The sequence below is a fragment of the Panthera tigris genome, chromosome C1, assembly GCF_018350195.1.
Source record: "Panthera tigris isolate Pti1 chromosome C1, P.tigris_Pti1_mat1.1, whole genome shotgun sequence".
Classification (NCBI taxonomy): Eukaryota; Metazoa; Chordata; class Mammalia; order Carnivora; family Felidae; genus Panthera; species Panthera tigris.
Window position 1 is genome coordinate 200,857,889 of NC_056667.1, and position 14,736 is coordinate 200,872,624.

Genomic DNA, 14,736 nt, shown 5'->3' on the forward strand with positions numbered 1-14,736 from the left:
TAACTTAAGGTTTCTTGCATCAGTATTCATAAATGATACTGGTTTGTAACTTTTTGTGTGTACTACTTGAACAAACACATACAGTAAAACCTTGGATTGTGAGTAACTTGTTCTGCAAGTGTTCCAGAAGAGTGAACATTTCTGATAAATTTTAACTTGATAAATGAACGATGTCTTGCAATATGAGTGGTACGTGATGCCGAATCTCACATGATCACAATTGAGCTAATGGTTCTCTCTCTCTCTCTTTCTCTCTCTCTCACACCGCAGGATTGTGGGTGATCATCCCCCATGCTCAGATGCTCAGGTCCAGGCCCTGGTGTTTGGCAGAAATCAGTGATTTCAGTGATTTTTCAGGATGTTGGAAGGTGCCCACAACTGGCACTCGTGTATTTTTTGTCACATCAAAGCACCTATGGACAGTCCTTTGCTTTTCCATACAAGAGTAAGCTCAGGAATGCTTTGCTTCATTCTAGGTCAGGCTGTCTGCGGATATAGATCCTTTCCTCTGCAGCCTTATTGCCAGTTATATTAAATACAGTATATGACAAGAGTTTATTAATACTGTACTGCAGTCAACATCTGTTACTGAAAGTTGTCCTACACAACAGTCCTCCTCTCTCTTATCTCCCTCACACCAGCCACAAAGGTTTTCAAAGATAAGTGCAGGTTAATTTATTTTTCTTTATATTTTGTATTTTCTTTATTATTTTGTATTACAGTAATCATTTTTTTAAGTTTATTCATTTATTTTGCGAGATACGGAAATCATGGGTGGGGTAGGGGCAGGGAAAAAGAGGGAGAGAGTGAGAATCCCAAGCAGGCTCTGTCAGCACGGAGTCTGATGTGGGGATTGAACTCACGAACCATGAGATCATGACCTGAGTTGAAATCAAAGTCGGGCACGTAACCAACTGAGCCACTCAGGTGCCCTTATTTATACTTTTTTATGGTGCCATTAACTCTTACTTCTTAAGCTTTTTCTTTTACTATCTAGTCTGTCCATTTTAAAAGGCAACCTTTGACTCATACCTATTACCTCTGACACAATTATTTTATTCTACTTTTTCTTTTCTCTCCCTTTCCATTTCCTTTCAGATGCAATCATACTCCTTTGACAGAAGACGTAATGTTTATATACCATCTTTCCATGTGTTCCCACCATTGTTTTAGTCTTAGCTCTACAACCAAATACATGAAAGTTCATCACCTATGTCTTGTCAATGTCTCCCTTGTCACCTCTCGGTTGGGCGAAGCTCACACTCTGCAGATTCCTCATGAAGAGCATATGTATACAGTTTTTGGAGTTCTTCCACTTCAAAGCTTATTTTCTCTAGCCTGCATACTTGGCCGCTTGGATTGGCACAATCTTTGTGCATCCTTTCTTTCCTCAAGTTTCTTCAAAATTTTGTTCTTTTCTTGTCTTGCTTTGAATGATGACTTGAGAAGTCTGGTATCGGTCTTCTCTTGCCCTTGCAAATAATTTCATCCTTTTGACTCAAGCACTGAGGATTTCTCCGTATCTTTGAAGTCTAATAAAACTTAATCTAAAGTCTAACAGTTTTCTTATCTTTAAAGTCTAGACTGTTAGACTCTAATGGGACCTTCCTTGCCTGTTTCCGAGTTCAACTCTTTCTCCCTGATTGTTTATTATTTACTTACTTATTTATATCTGATTGTTCATACTTCTCCATCTCATCTCCACTCCCCCTTGGGTGGTTCTTCTGTTTTCCTTCAAAGCCCCTTATTAAATTTTCATGTAAACTTATTTTCCCTTGGGGACCTTTAATTTAGCCTTTTGATATGATGTCTTTCTTCTTTTTTCGGAGCATAAGCAACTGCCATTTCTTCCTGTTTGCCCATTTTGATTTAGGGTTTGAATTCCTGATCCATGGTGTTTTCTTCATACCTTCAAATGCTTGTCTAAGGACATTTAATTCAGTTTTGGGTGCTATACAACAGTTTTCTCATGGTTCACGGTGATTGCAGGGGTACAATTTTTTTTGGTCTAAATATTTTGAATCATGTTTTTTTTCCTTATAATTTTGTATGGCAGTGGCCTGCTTTTTACATTCCTGTTCATTTCATGGACAGGGTTCCTAAGTATACCTTCTTCTGTTAGTTTAGGAAAAAGCCATTTCTTTAATGGAAGATGGTAGTGGTGGTAGAAGACAAGGCAGGGTTGGCATGTCTTGTTTGCCCTTTATTTCAGCACAACTCATAATTTTTCTCTCATTTTTTTCTTTTGCTTCTAAACCAAGTCTCCAGGTTTGGATGATTCCTTCCCCACAAGTAATGCTTCTTTGAGACTGTTACTTCTGACACCAATTACTTGCAAGTTCCTTTCCTGTAACCAGAGCTGTGAACTACCAAGATCCAGACTTATATTCAGTATTTCAGCAGATGGTATCTGAATTTCTCTGACAGTGATTTTTCTTTTTTCCTATGCTTCATCTAAGCCTTCTACCGCCTATATATTTTTGTTTCACGGAATCTCTAAAGCCTCCTATCCCCAACTCAGCACTCACAGGCTTAAAGCAGTAGAAAATAACACTACTGGCATTTGGTTTGCTTCTCTACCCAGAAGGTAGTTTGCAGGTGATAGTATTCTTTCTCTCCTAGTAATGTTAATGGTTATGTGTGCTTTTCTTTGCACTACTCATTCATTTTATATTTTTTTGAGGATTTGTAAGGAACAATGGAATTAGGTGGCCTCCTTTAACCTCTAGATCTGGCAGTTTTCCACTGTTTGTTGTTGTTTTTTAATTTTTTAACATTTATTCATTTTTGAGAGACACAGAGAGAGCGTGAATGGGGGAAGGGCAGAGAAACAGGGAGACACAGAATCTGAAGCAGGATCCAAGCTCTGAGCTGTCAGCACAGAGCCCGACGTGGGGCTTGAACTCACCAACTGTGAGATCATGACCCGAGCCGATGTCAGACACTTAACCGACTGAGCCACCCAGGCACCGCTGTTGTTGTTGTTTTTAAGGAGTCCTTAGTCCTGAGTACTTAGCCTACTTGAAACCCTACAGTCTAATTCATGAAACAAGTCTGAAAAAAAGAAAGCTATATTCCTAGAGATGGGTATAGGTATATACCAAAATTAAAGAAACACTAGAAGTAGACAGGAAGTCTGGAGCATCAACAGTGGGTAACTCATGAGAATTTCAAAGGACTCTGCAGGAAGCAAATGACAGAGACCAGAAATGGAAACAAAGACCAGAAAACAAAGACCACATAAGAGAAGACAATAAGAAAATGAGACAAATATGATGAAGATAGAGACAAGATCTGGATAAAAAATGGTCACAAGAGGGGACAGGTATGACTAATATAACAAGAATGTTGTCTAGTAAGGAGAAAGCAGGGTAATAGTTTGAGGCAGACCAAAAATTTGGTGAAAAAAGCACAGGGGAAAAAAAGCTCAGAGAAAAGGAACAGGAAAACAGAGAAGAAAGTGAAATGTCTTCACTGTAAATTCTATATTATTATCTGCTATGACATGAAGCATATAAATCACTATGGATAAGCCAAATTGGGAGATGCCACTCATTCAAGTAAAAAGATTACCTTAAAGCGAGTACAAAAGCAATAATTTGAGCAACACTGAAAACAAACTGGTAGATGTGAGGAAAGCAGTTTGGTAAGAATAATACAAAAATTTCAAAACTTCAAAATTGTAGTCTTAACAAAAATACACTTCCAAAAATTTATACTAAAGTTCCAATAAATATTAAAAAGATACGCATGAGAATCTTCATTCTAGCCTAGATGGTAATGGCAAAAAGGGAAATCTAAATGTACACTAACATGGTTAAAGGTTATGTCATAATATAGGAGGAAGCCCATGATTAGTATGGAGTGAAAAAAAATCAAGGAACAGAGAAGTAATAGAGCACAGGGGTTAAGAATGCAAGTGGAGCCCAACTGACGAAGTTTACTACTGCTGTACCACTGACTATATCACCTTGAGAAAGTTAGTTACCTTATCTAAGCCTTAGTTACTTCATTTGTAAAAACCGATTTTTTAAGTTTATTTATTTTGAGAGAGTGTGAGACCACCTGTGCCAGTGGGGGCGGGGGGGGGGGGGCGGGGGGGGAGGGAAGATCGAAGAATCCTAAGCAAGCTCTGTGCTGTCAGTGCAGAGCCCAATGAGGGGCTCGATCCTACAAACCATGCATGAGATTATGATCTGAGCCGAAATCAAGAAAGAGTCAGATACTTAACCAAATGAGCCACCCAGGCACCTCTAAATGCAGATATTTCATACGTCTATCTCACAGAGCTGCTATGAGAATTTAAAGAAAAAAAATCTATTTAAACACTTAGTACACAGTATTTGGCATGTAACAAATACTTTAGGTAAGAGCGCTACAATTATTATTAGTTATTACATTGTGATCTCTCTCTCCTTTTAAGTTTATTTTGAGAGAGAGTGCATGTGCAAGCAGGGGAGGGGCAGAGAGAGAGGGAGAAGGAATCCCAAGCTGGCTCTGGGAGCTGTCAGCACAGAGGCAGAGCCTGACACAGAGCTCGATCTCACGACCGTGATAATCATGACCTGAGCCAAAAGCAAGAGTTGGACGTTCAACCAACTGAGCTACCCAGGCGCCCCTATGATCTCCTTTTTATGTGTTTAATAAAACTCTAAGCATAAAGAGGCTGGGGAGCATATAAATAAAATTTAGTGCTGAAATATCTCAGGAGAAGGATGAAGTGCATGTGATTAGAAAATACACTTTTTTTGCCTTATGATTAGTATGTTATACGTATGAATTTTTTTCAAAGTTCAAAAACGGGAGATCAGATAATGGCCTGATATATCATTACTAATGGATATGATAAATCTTTAATAAGGGAGTATATATTTTAAAACTGTAATTAATATGACTCCTTTCATTCTTTTTTACACCAAGCAATATATACTTTAGTTAATCACTTTACAAAAAGAAAGTAAAATACAATGAATTTACTTACCCCTGCAGTTGCTGCTGTTGGTGAGAGGAAAGGGGCACTCTTGGTTTGTTCCAGCCAGCATAATCCTGATTACACCTCAGCTTTTTGACAGAAAGAGGAGCTGGCTGTGGAAGAAACCCCAAACTTCTTTTGGCAGAGGGAGTTTGGCTTGAAACATTAGTCCTATAAAAAAGAACAGACAATGAGGAAAGCAAAACAATTTTGAATATTATTTTCCCCCCTAGTAGATTCAGAGCAGTCAATGTCTGAAAAAAAAAATCCTAAATTTGGGGAAATATCCATAATGATGATCACTTGGAAAAAATTCCACAAATGTAAATTAGCAAGTCTGTCAATAGCTGAAGAAGCCTGTGACACTGTACCTACTTAACCTATAATCAAAATAATCCAAGTTAATGGCTTGAAAAAAACTATAATACAGTTTTACTTTACTATTTACTTTTATTCACTTAATAGATATATTAATTTACCCAGTCTTGAAAACATTTAGGCAGTTAACTTTTTCCACTACTGCAAATAATGACACAACAAATATTCTTACCCAGTTTCCTGGAGAACTTCCTTTAGTTTACATGCTTAGAAGCAAAAATGTTAGGAATAAGTATTTTCAATTTTTAATTTTTAGTCTTCTGAAATCTTGTCACTGTTTTCCCAAAAGGCTGTACCAATTTCTATTTTCACTAATAGTGAATTTCTATTTCTTCACATGGTCTCCATCACATTAACGAGTGAAACATGATCTCATCGTTATTTTTCACATCTTTCTGATTACTACTGAGGTTGAACATATTTTTATAATTGTTCTTCTCTGAACTGCTTTTGCGTACCCTTTGTTTTATACGGGGTTCTTAATGATTTGCAGTTTTTTAAATATTCCACATTCTAATTCCCTTTTTTTTTTTTTTTAAACGTTTATTTATTTTTGAGACAGAGAGAGACAGAGCATGAACAGGGGAGGGTCAGAGAGACGGAGACACAGAATCTGAAACAGGCTCCAGTCTCTGAGCTGTCAGCACAGAACCCGATGCGGGGCTCGAACTCACGGACCGCGAAATCATTACCTGAGCCGAAGTCAGCCGCTTAACCGACTGAGCCACCCAGGCGCCCCTCTAATTCTTTATTATATATTCTAAGTGTCAAGCTTTGACATAATCAAATTTATCAATCTTTTGTAGTTTCATATTTTTTTCTTTCATAACTGAGTTTTTATTGGTTGTTCTGAGGATCAGTACAGACACTTCAATTTGTATACAATTCTTAATGTATATACCAAAAATCTAAAAAATCATGTAGCTGTGATTCTTTTCTAAAAGTTATTCCAGTGACCTTCCAGCTTAAAATTTGGAGGCAAATTTCCCTTAACAGTATATCAAGCACCAATATCTTCAAAATGTTGATATGCTGTTACATTAAGTCCTATTAACTCACAATATCATATACACTACATACTTAAATTTTGAATCCTATAAAAGCTCATTAACAAAGTTACTAAGAAAACTAGACTACTATGACCAAGAAGTTACAGAGTACACAATTCTGACAGGGAGAGCCAAGATCAAGGAGTGGTTTTCTTTAGGAAATAATTCCACCAAAGACAACATGGGAATAAAAGTAATTTTAAAATGTTCAAGCAGTGCCTGGATGGCTCAGTCGATTAAGTGTCCAACTTCAGTTCAGGTCATGATCTTGCGGTTCCTGAGTTTGAGCCCCGCGTCGGGCTCTGTGCTGACAGCTCAGAGCCTGGAGCCTGCTTCAGATTCTATGTTTCCCTCTGTCTCCCTGCCCCTCCCCTGCTCGCACTCTGTCTCCCTCTCTCTCTCTCAAAAATAAATGTTAAAAAAAAAATTTAAATAAATAAATAAAATGGTCAAGACAGGGGTGCCTGGGTGGCTCAGTTGGTTAAGGGACCAACTCTTGATTTTGGCTCAGGTCATGATCTCACGGTTTGTGAGATTGAGTCCCACATCAGGCTCTGCACTGAGAGCACTGGAGCCTGCTTAGGATTCCCTCTCTCCTGCTCTCTCTCTCTCTGCCCCTCCCCTATTTGCACACTCTCATTCTCTCTCTCAAAATAAACATTAAAAAAAACGTTCAAGATCTATTAAAGGCATATCTGACTCCAAACTGCTATTTAGTATGCTTGGTATCATAGTATATAAAAACTACCCCACCTATGGAATGTTAAACTGACACCCAAGACAATCAAAGCCTCTCAAATTTAATATCCTATTATTTTCTGGTTATACCAAAAAATAAACAACCAGCAAATTATTTTACCTCTTACAAAAAAGCATTTATACTTTAAAAATGGGTTGAGATGGGATTCCCTCCTTCTTAAAAATATTTCCAGAGGTACTAAAAAATTTACATTTACAAAACAGTTGATAAAAATATTCCTCTGGATTGTACAAGAAGGGAGACAGGGACCACTGATAAGACATGGTAATGATACTAATACAGACTTGGCTTCTTTCTCTCCTGCTTCATCAGAGGCTGGACTCTCATTTTTATTTTCTCCATTTTCTGCAGGTAAGTCTTTTGTTTCTTGGTTAGCCACTTCAGCCTGTTTTCCCTTTGCTGCACTTCTGTCTGAAGACTTATCCTTTCCTCCCTCTTTGGCTTCGTTTCCACTTTTGCAGAAGCAGGTTTCTCCTCCTTTGCTGCCCCCAGTGTGAAGCTGACCTTCCTCTGGGCATCATGGCAGTGGGCCATGGCACACCGAGAGCCTTCGTGAAGCTGGGCTGCCTGGCCACTGTGCTATTAATTTTATAAGTCTATAATTTAAGGTCACAGAAATATTTTCCTATTATTTTCTCCGAAAAGTCTTAACTCTTATTTTCTTCCTATTTAGGTCTTTAATCTGCCTAGACTTTTTTTTTTTTTTTTTTTTTTTTTAAGGATTTTAAGTAATCTCTACACCCAATGTGGGACTTTAACTCACAAACTCCAAGATCAAGGGTCACATGCTCTACTGACTGAGCCAGCAAGGTGCCCCTACCCTAAAATCTATCATTACCTTTCCATCAGTTGTATCTCTTACGATGCATTCCTAAACACTGTAGTTTGAATAATGCAAGGTGTATTTGTTTCCATCCTTTGGCTCTCAACCTTTTTTCATCTTTATGTTGTATTTGTTTCTTTTAAATAGTATATAGATTATTTTTCTTCCTTTAATATCCAGTCTTTTTTAACAACAGTTAAAACAGTTTGTATTTATATTTAATGTCATGACTGATTCGGACTAATAACTTTTAATTTCCATATGCTAATTCTATCACCTGTGTCAGTATTTATTAACTTTTCTCCTCCATAAAGGCTGAATTTTCCTGCTTTTTTGTATGCCTAGTAAGTTTTCTTTGGTGCCAGACACTGAGAATTTTTTAAGAGAGAAAGAGCATGTGTGAGTGGGGTAAGCGGGGCTTGGTAGGGAGAGAGGGAGAGACTCTTAAGGAGGCTCTGTGCCCAGTGCAGAGCCCAATATGGGGCTCGATCTCACGACCCTGAGATCATGACCCAAGCCAAAATCAAGAATCAGAATGTCACCCAGGCGCCCCTGGATATCTTTGGTTTTTATAAACATTCTTGAATTTTGCTCTGGGATGTAATTAGGTTACCTGGAAACAGTAAGATCTTTTTGGGTCTTGTTTTTAAGGTTTGTTATGTGTGAACAGAGCAGCAATTAGTCCAGGGATGGTTTTCCTCACAAATGAGGCAAGGCCTTTCTTAGCACGCACACTGCTGCTATCAGAAACAGGAACTACCTCTAACTTTAGGTGAACTCCAAGTATTATTCCCTTAGATGCTTGGGGTGATTCTTTTCTAGGCCTTGGCTAGTTTCCTCACCTGAAAAATTGATCAGCAGTCAACTGAATACTCAAGGGGAACCCTCTGCAGATCTCTGCAATTCTTTCTCTGTGCAGCTATCCTCTCTGCTCGTCTGCTCTGTGAATTCCTGATGTCTTGACCTCCCAGAACTCCTAGCTTCATTTCCTCAACTCAGGAAGAGCACAGGGCTCTGACTGGTTTCCCCTCCTTGTGTGGCAGCCTGAGAACTTTCTCCACGAAGCAAGGTAGGGCAGTCATAAGGCTAACTTCATTTGCTTCCCAACTTTCATGGATCACTGTCTTTCACTGCCTCATGTCCAATGTCATGTCCATACTGTTTCATATATTTTGCCCAGGTTCTCAGTTGTTTCATGACAGAAGGCAAATCTGGTCCCTATAACTCCATCTTGGCCAGAAGCAGAAGTCATCTTTAACTTTTTATTATGTATAACTTAAGTTCTCAAAAGGAACTTAAAATGTTTTAATTTCCCTATATTCTTCCCCACTCTATTTCTCTTTAGTGTCTAAAATTTTATTAATTTTTTGCTTTCAATCCTATTGTCGCCTCATTTTATAAAAACTACCGAACTGTATTTAGATGTACAGAATAACCCTGAAAGAATATTAGCAATAGTATTTGCCTCTGGAAAGATAAAATAAACAACTAGGAATTAGAAAAGAAAGGGAGATTTACTTTTCACTGTTTGCACCCTGTAACTTCTGGAGTTTCTATATACATTTAGCATACAAATGAATAAATTTTAAAAGTATTTAGATTTTTAAATATGGTTTTATAATTTTTTGCTCAGGTATTTATTTTCACTCCTTCAATTTGCTTCTTGCTGAATTGTCTCTGTATATCTAAAAACAGCATTACTTGTCTGCATTTTTTTTTTAATGTTTTTAAATTGTATTTATTTTGAGAGAGAGTGCGAGTGTGCACAAGTGGGGGAGGGGCAGAGAGAGAGGTAGAGAGAATCCCAAGCAGGCTCTGCACTGTTAGTGCAGAGCCCAACACGGAGCTCGATCTCACAAACTGTGACATCATGACCTGAGTCGAAATCAAGAGTTGGGCTCTTAACCAGCCAAGCCACCCAGTTGCCCCACCTGCATTCTTGAATTATAATTTAGCTGGGTAGAGAATTCTTTGATGCTATTACTCCAGTGTCTTCTGTTTCTATTGTTACTAATGTCCATCTCCTTTCCTTTTATAAATGATGTAATTCCTTCAAGTAGCGTTTACAATTTCATCTACAATGTAGATTTTTTTTTTTTCAGTGTCTGCTGTTTGGCATTTGTTGAAGCTTTTCAACATGTGGACTTTCATCACTTTCATCCATACTTCTTTGGCAAATTCCTTGTCTTTATTTTCCTCAGTCTTTTTTTCTCCAAAATGCTACTGAGATGTGGAGGATAGACCAATGGAGCCCAACACAAGTCTCTTCATTTGATTTACATTTACCACCTTCTTTCTGTGCTGCATTCCACAATCCCACATTCTTGACATGTTTAATAGCTGCCTCACTGTGGGCCTTTAATCTGCATGGGACTTTATGTTAGAGATTCAGAATTCTTGCCCCAGTGCAAGCAACACTAAAACAGACACCAATCACTAAAATTCCCATTTCTGTGTATTTGATCTCTGCTCAGAGAGCATCAGGCAAGCAGCACATTTTTGGTTCCAAACCCAGGTAGTGCTACAAAAGTGTTTTGCCTTGGTTTATTAGCACAGAAAGCAGTTCTAGATATGTAGCTTCATATAACAAACCAAGTTCTGGCCTGGAATTATGTTCAATTCCCAATCCCATGCTGGTTTTGAAGACCCAGACCTAAATACTTGACTCTAATCTGTGTTTTCCATGTGCCCATGGCTTCAGCCTATTTACTCAGTATTAGTTTTTTTCTCAATGATTTGGAAATCTTCACCTCATCGTTGAATTGCAGCTTTGCCTTAAAAATGTTTTTTCCTTCAGTCATTCCTATGTGTAGTAAATATACACATTCTATTATCTTGAGAAGAAACTTGTACTATAATTAATTTAGGATTTTTAAAAACTTGGATTCTTTTAGGATTCTTCTAATAAGCAAAAATATGTCTCTCTTTTAAATTCAAATAACTTAGTTATCACTGTAGTTATAAAGTGTCTGAAATAACCACCCAAGGCTGAATATACCTAAAGATACAGGATCAAATTCTTTACTTCACCTCATTTTATCAAATAATCAAAAAAATTTTTTACCACTTTGAATTAAATTCTACTAAAAAAACCCAAAATGTCACTTAATAGGTCATCATATAGCATATCTATTATATACCACCATTACCCACTACCCTTACCTTTTACATTTACCACTGCCCCTCCAGGCTACATTCCAAGATAGTGCTTTCTTGACAAGCACTTACCAGTTGTCTAATATATTTATGTTCAGTAAATCTCAAACAAAAAAAAAAAATTTTCAATCTCTATAGGATCAGCAATTAAGTTTCTGACTAGTCTTTCCCAGTAAAAAATACTAACGTGCAACTTGTTTTTTAAAGAAAATGTCCTAACTTTTGGTAGTAGCTGAATACACAGGCAACGAAGGCAATTTAAAAACGTCTGAGGAGGCACCTGGGTGACTCTTGATTTCACCTGAGGTCATGATCTCACTGCTTACTAGTGAGTTCAAGCCCCCTGTCAGGCTCTGCCTCTGTGCTGACAGCGCAGAGCCTGCTTAGGATTCTCTCTCCCTCTCTCTGCCCCTCCCCTGCATGTGTGCTCTCTCTTTCATAAATAAATAAGTAAAAAGCCTAAGGAGAGATCTTGATATGTTCATCACTAGGGATGATGGAAAATACACTGGTCAAGAATCTGATCACATAGTCACCACCTGTGGCCTCAGCACATTTATTCATTTGTCGAAAACATTAAAAAAAAAAAAAAAAGCATCTGAAAACTAAAACATTTCCAGTTTTTAAAATAATTTTTTAAAAATTTATTTATTTATTTTGAGAGAGAGACAGAGAGAGAGTATGCGAGTGCACACACATGCATGAGAGGGAGAGAGAACCCAAGCAGGCTCCATGCGGTCAGCACAGAGTCTGATGTGGGGCTGGAGCTCATGAACCATGAGATCACGACCCGAGCCAAAATCAAGAGTCAGATGCTCAACCAACTGAGCCACACAGGTGCCCCTCCAGAATACTTTCTAACTAAAATATCGTGAGTCATGATTCTCAGCAATTTTGTTATTTTAAATTAGGATATTCACTTAAGACCTCACAGCCTAAACCATCATTCAGTATTCTGAAAATGAGAGCTCTTCAAGTTCTTCACGAAGCATAGAGCCAACGCATACCTGTCTAGGTTAGTGCTACCAGAAGAGTAGTCCTTGGATCCAGCTCTGCTGCCATAAAACGATGATGACTGTAAAGGTAAAAGCCCTAAAAAAATGAAAAAAACAGGGAAATGTTAATTCCTAAATCAGCCAAATTCATTTAATAATAAAATTACGCATTAGGCCTGTTTATATTTAACTGTTTCTCCCCCTTTCTTTGCATCGAAGTAGTATATATGCATGTTAAAAGATCAAACACTGCAGAAAGGTTATAATACCAAGAATTCTCTCCTGCCCTAAAATTTTGCTTCTAATTTCTGACCAGTTTTAAAACTTAGTTTTCCTCATTTCCTTCATAATGCTAGATAATGTTTCTACTATTTCTTGCTTTATTCATTATAAGTAATATCTCCCTGTTATGAAAAATTAGCAATTTCTCCTTTACATCACTCGTTCTTGTTCTCTTCTCTCCAAGTATTGGTTGTGTTAACTTTACTTTTACTGATTAACTCTGTAACTTTAACACACTTAAAACTTCTACATTTTGTTCCATGAACCTTATCACTTGACTACTTCATTCTTTCTCTCTCCTCCTCTTCCCCATCAACTTTTCTAAGACACACCTTAACTTCAACATTGTCAAGGTTTATTACATCTTTAAGCATTGTTTCCTAACTATAGGTTGATTATAAAAGCTGAAAACCAGTAAGTGGATGTTACAAAATATATTATTATTTCAGAGGTAAGAATTATATTGGAGATACTTCTTTCTCTAGGAGTCCAATGTCATAACCCTGAACCACTAAAAAAAAAAGAACATTCCTGAAGTCCTGATCAAATGAATTCTCTTAAACTCAACACCTGGCCATATTTTAGCTTGCTTCAATTTAATTTCCAGTTGACATAATATTCAAATCAATACCACATAGCTGATTCTCTAAGGAGTTGAGAGGATCAGAGAGATATTAAATGTGGGAAACACTGACAACAACTCGTGGACAGCGTAACTTTTAGTTTTTGTAAAATGGGGTACAAGCTGAGCTTAAACAACTGCTTCAGGCAATAATTCCAAGACCTTCTGGAACTTGTAACAAGCAGCAACACTGATAAAATTCAGTTTCAACCACTTTAACTCCTTGAATTCATTCTATGGTTCAGGTACTTTGACAACGAAAAAGCTTAACTGTAGGCAGTGAAATAGGGAAGAAGGTAAAGGTTAGAGTCTTTCTTAAAAGAATAAAAATCCCTTATATCTAATACTTTCGCCAAGTACTGGATACAAATTGGCACCTGATAACTAGCACTGAATCATGCACCGAATAATGTAGAGATACGTCCCAGTTTAGGTTTTTATTTCTAGCATAATACGGTATGTCATATAATAAATTAGCATTTTATATGAAGACCAAATACTTACCTGATGTTCTATTCTCTTCCGACTGTTTCAAACTCAGCTGCTTCTCTCTACTGCTGGTTAAATACTTTCTGGAGGGATCTGTCATAGCCTTGTTGTTCCTACAGTTAATAATTTAATTCAGTGTGTGTGTATATATATATATATATATATCCATATATATATCCATATAGATATAAAAACATACTTCTTAATTTTAAATACTTATCATTTCAGAAAATTTACATTTCACACACAGGTCAAAATTTCTTAAGTGGCATTTCCCCCATCTATTATTCCCAAATACCTAAACCTTTCCAGTGGAGTGGGTTCAGTTGGAGATATGCTCATGCTTTGATTAAAAGTACTAATTTTAGGAGATCCATCATGCATAAAGCCTGTAGCACATAACACAGATGGCTCTACCCAGATTCCCTCTGACCCGGTTTTTGTGTCTTCTCTTCCACACCAATTTAGGTTATGTTTTTGACAGCCAGTACCTAGGGTTCTTTTTCACAGGTTAACCTCAAGCTACTAGAGATAATTTGCTTGCACTTTGAGAGACACAAGTAAGGTCAAGAAGCCAAGCTCCCTTGCTTGGATGAGAGAACAACTTTAAGGTGAATTTTATGTAACAGGTTTTCTCTCTGGAATTAGGATGAAGCCTAACCTCTGCTTGATTTTTGTATGAGACCACACTCAAGCTTCATTTCCTGCACTCACTGACTTGCTTTCCCTACTCCCCTCCTGGTATCCCCTGGGAGTACTTTCTTAATAAATAACTTGAGCACAAATCTCCATTTCAGCGTCTGCTTCTGGAGAACTTGATCAACAACAGCTAGTTCTAGAAATGGGCCTAGGAAGCACACCTCTAAGGCCAACATTCTGGAACTGAACCACTTGTTTGGCAATGGCAACAGAAATCCCACTGCTGGTGATAATACCTCTGGGACCCTATCAACTGTAATTATTAAGATTTTCATTTGTAGTGAATTGGGATGGGATAAACTAGAAAAGAATATGGCTCATGCAATATCTCTAGCATTTGAGAAATATGGTAGATTACACAATGGATCTTACTGGGGTTATAGAAACATTCTAAAACTAGATTAAGGTGATGGTTGCACAACTCAATACAATCACCCAAAATTATTGAATTGCACATTTAAAATAAGTGAATTTTAGAATATGCAAATTGTATTTCAATAGTTTTTAAAAA

The 14,736-nt window shown here is 37.4% G+C and overlaps 1 protein-coding gene across 6 annotated transcripts in view; it reads right to left on the minus strand.

Moving 5' to 3' along the window:
- The window catches only part of USP37 (ubiquitin specific peptidase 37), a 99,384-nt gene that overhangs the window by 54,522 nt on the left and 30,126 nt on the right, over positions 1-14,736 (minus strand). For all 6 annotated transcript variants that reach the window (XM_042995331.1, XM_042995328.1, XM_042995333.1 and 3 more), the window contains 3 exons: positions 13,542-13,639; positions 12,146-12,230; positions 4,982-5,143 (listed from right to left, as the gene is read on the minus strand). In XM_042995331.1, the coding sequence (XP_042851265.1) occupies positions 4,982-5,143; positions 12,146-12,230; positions 13,542-13,639 (345 nt within the window). The remainder of the gene's footprint in view (positions 1-4,981; positions 5,144-12,145; positions 12,231-13,541; positions 13,640-14,736) is intronic.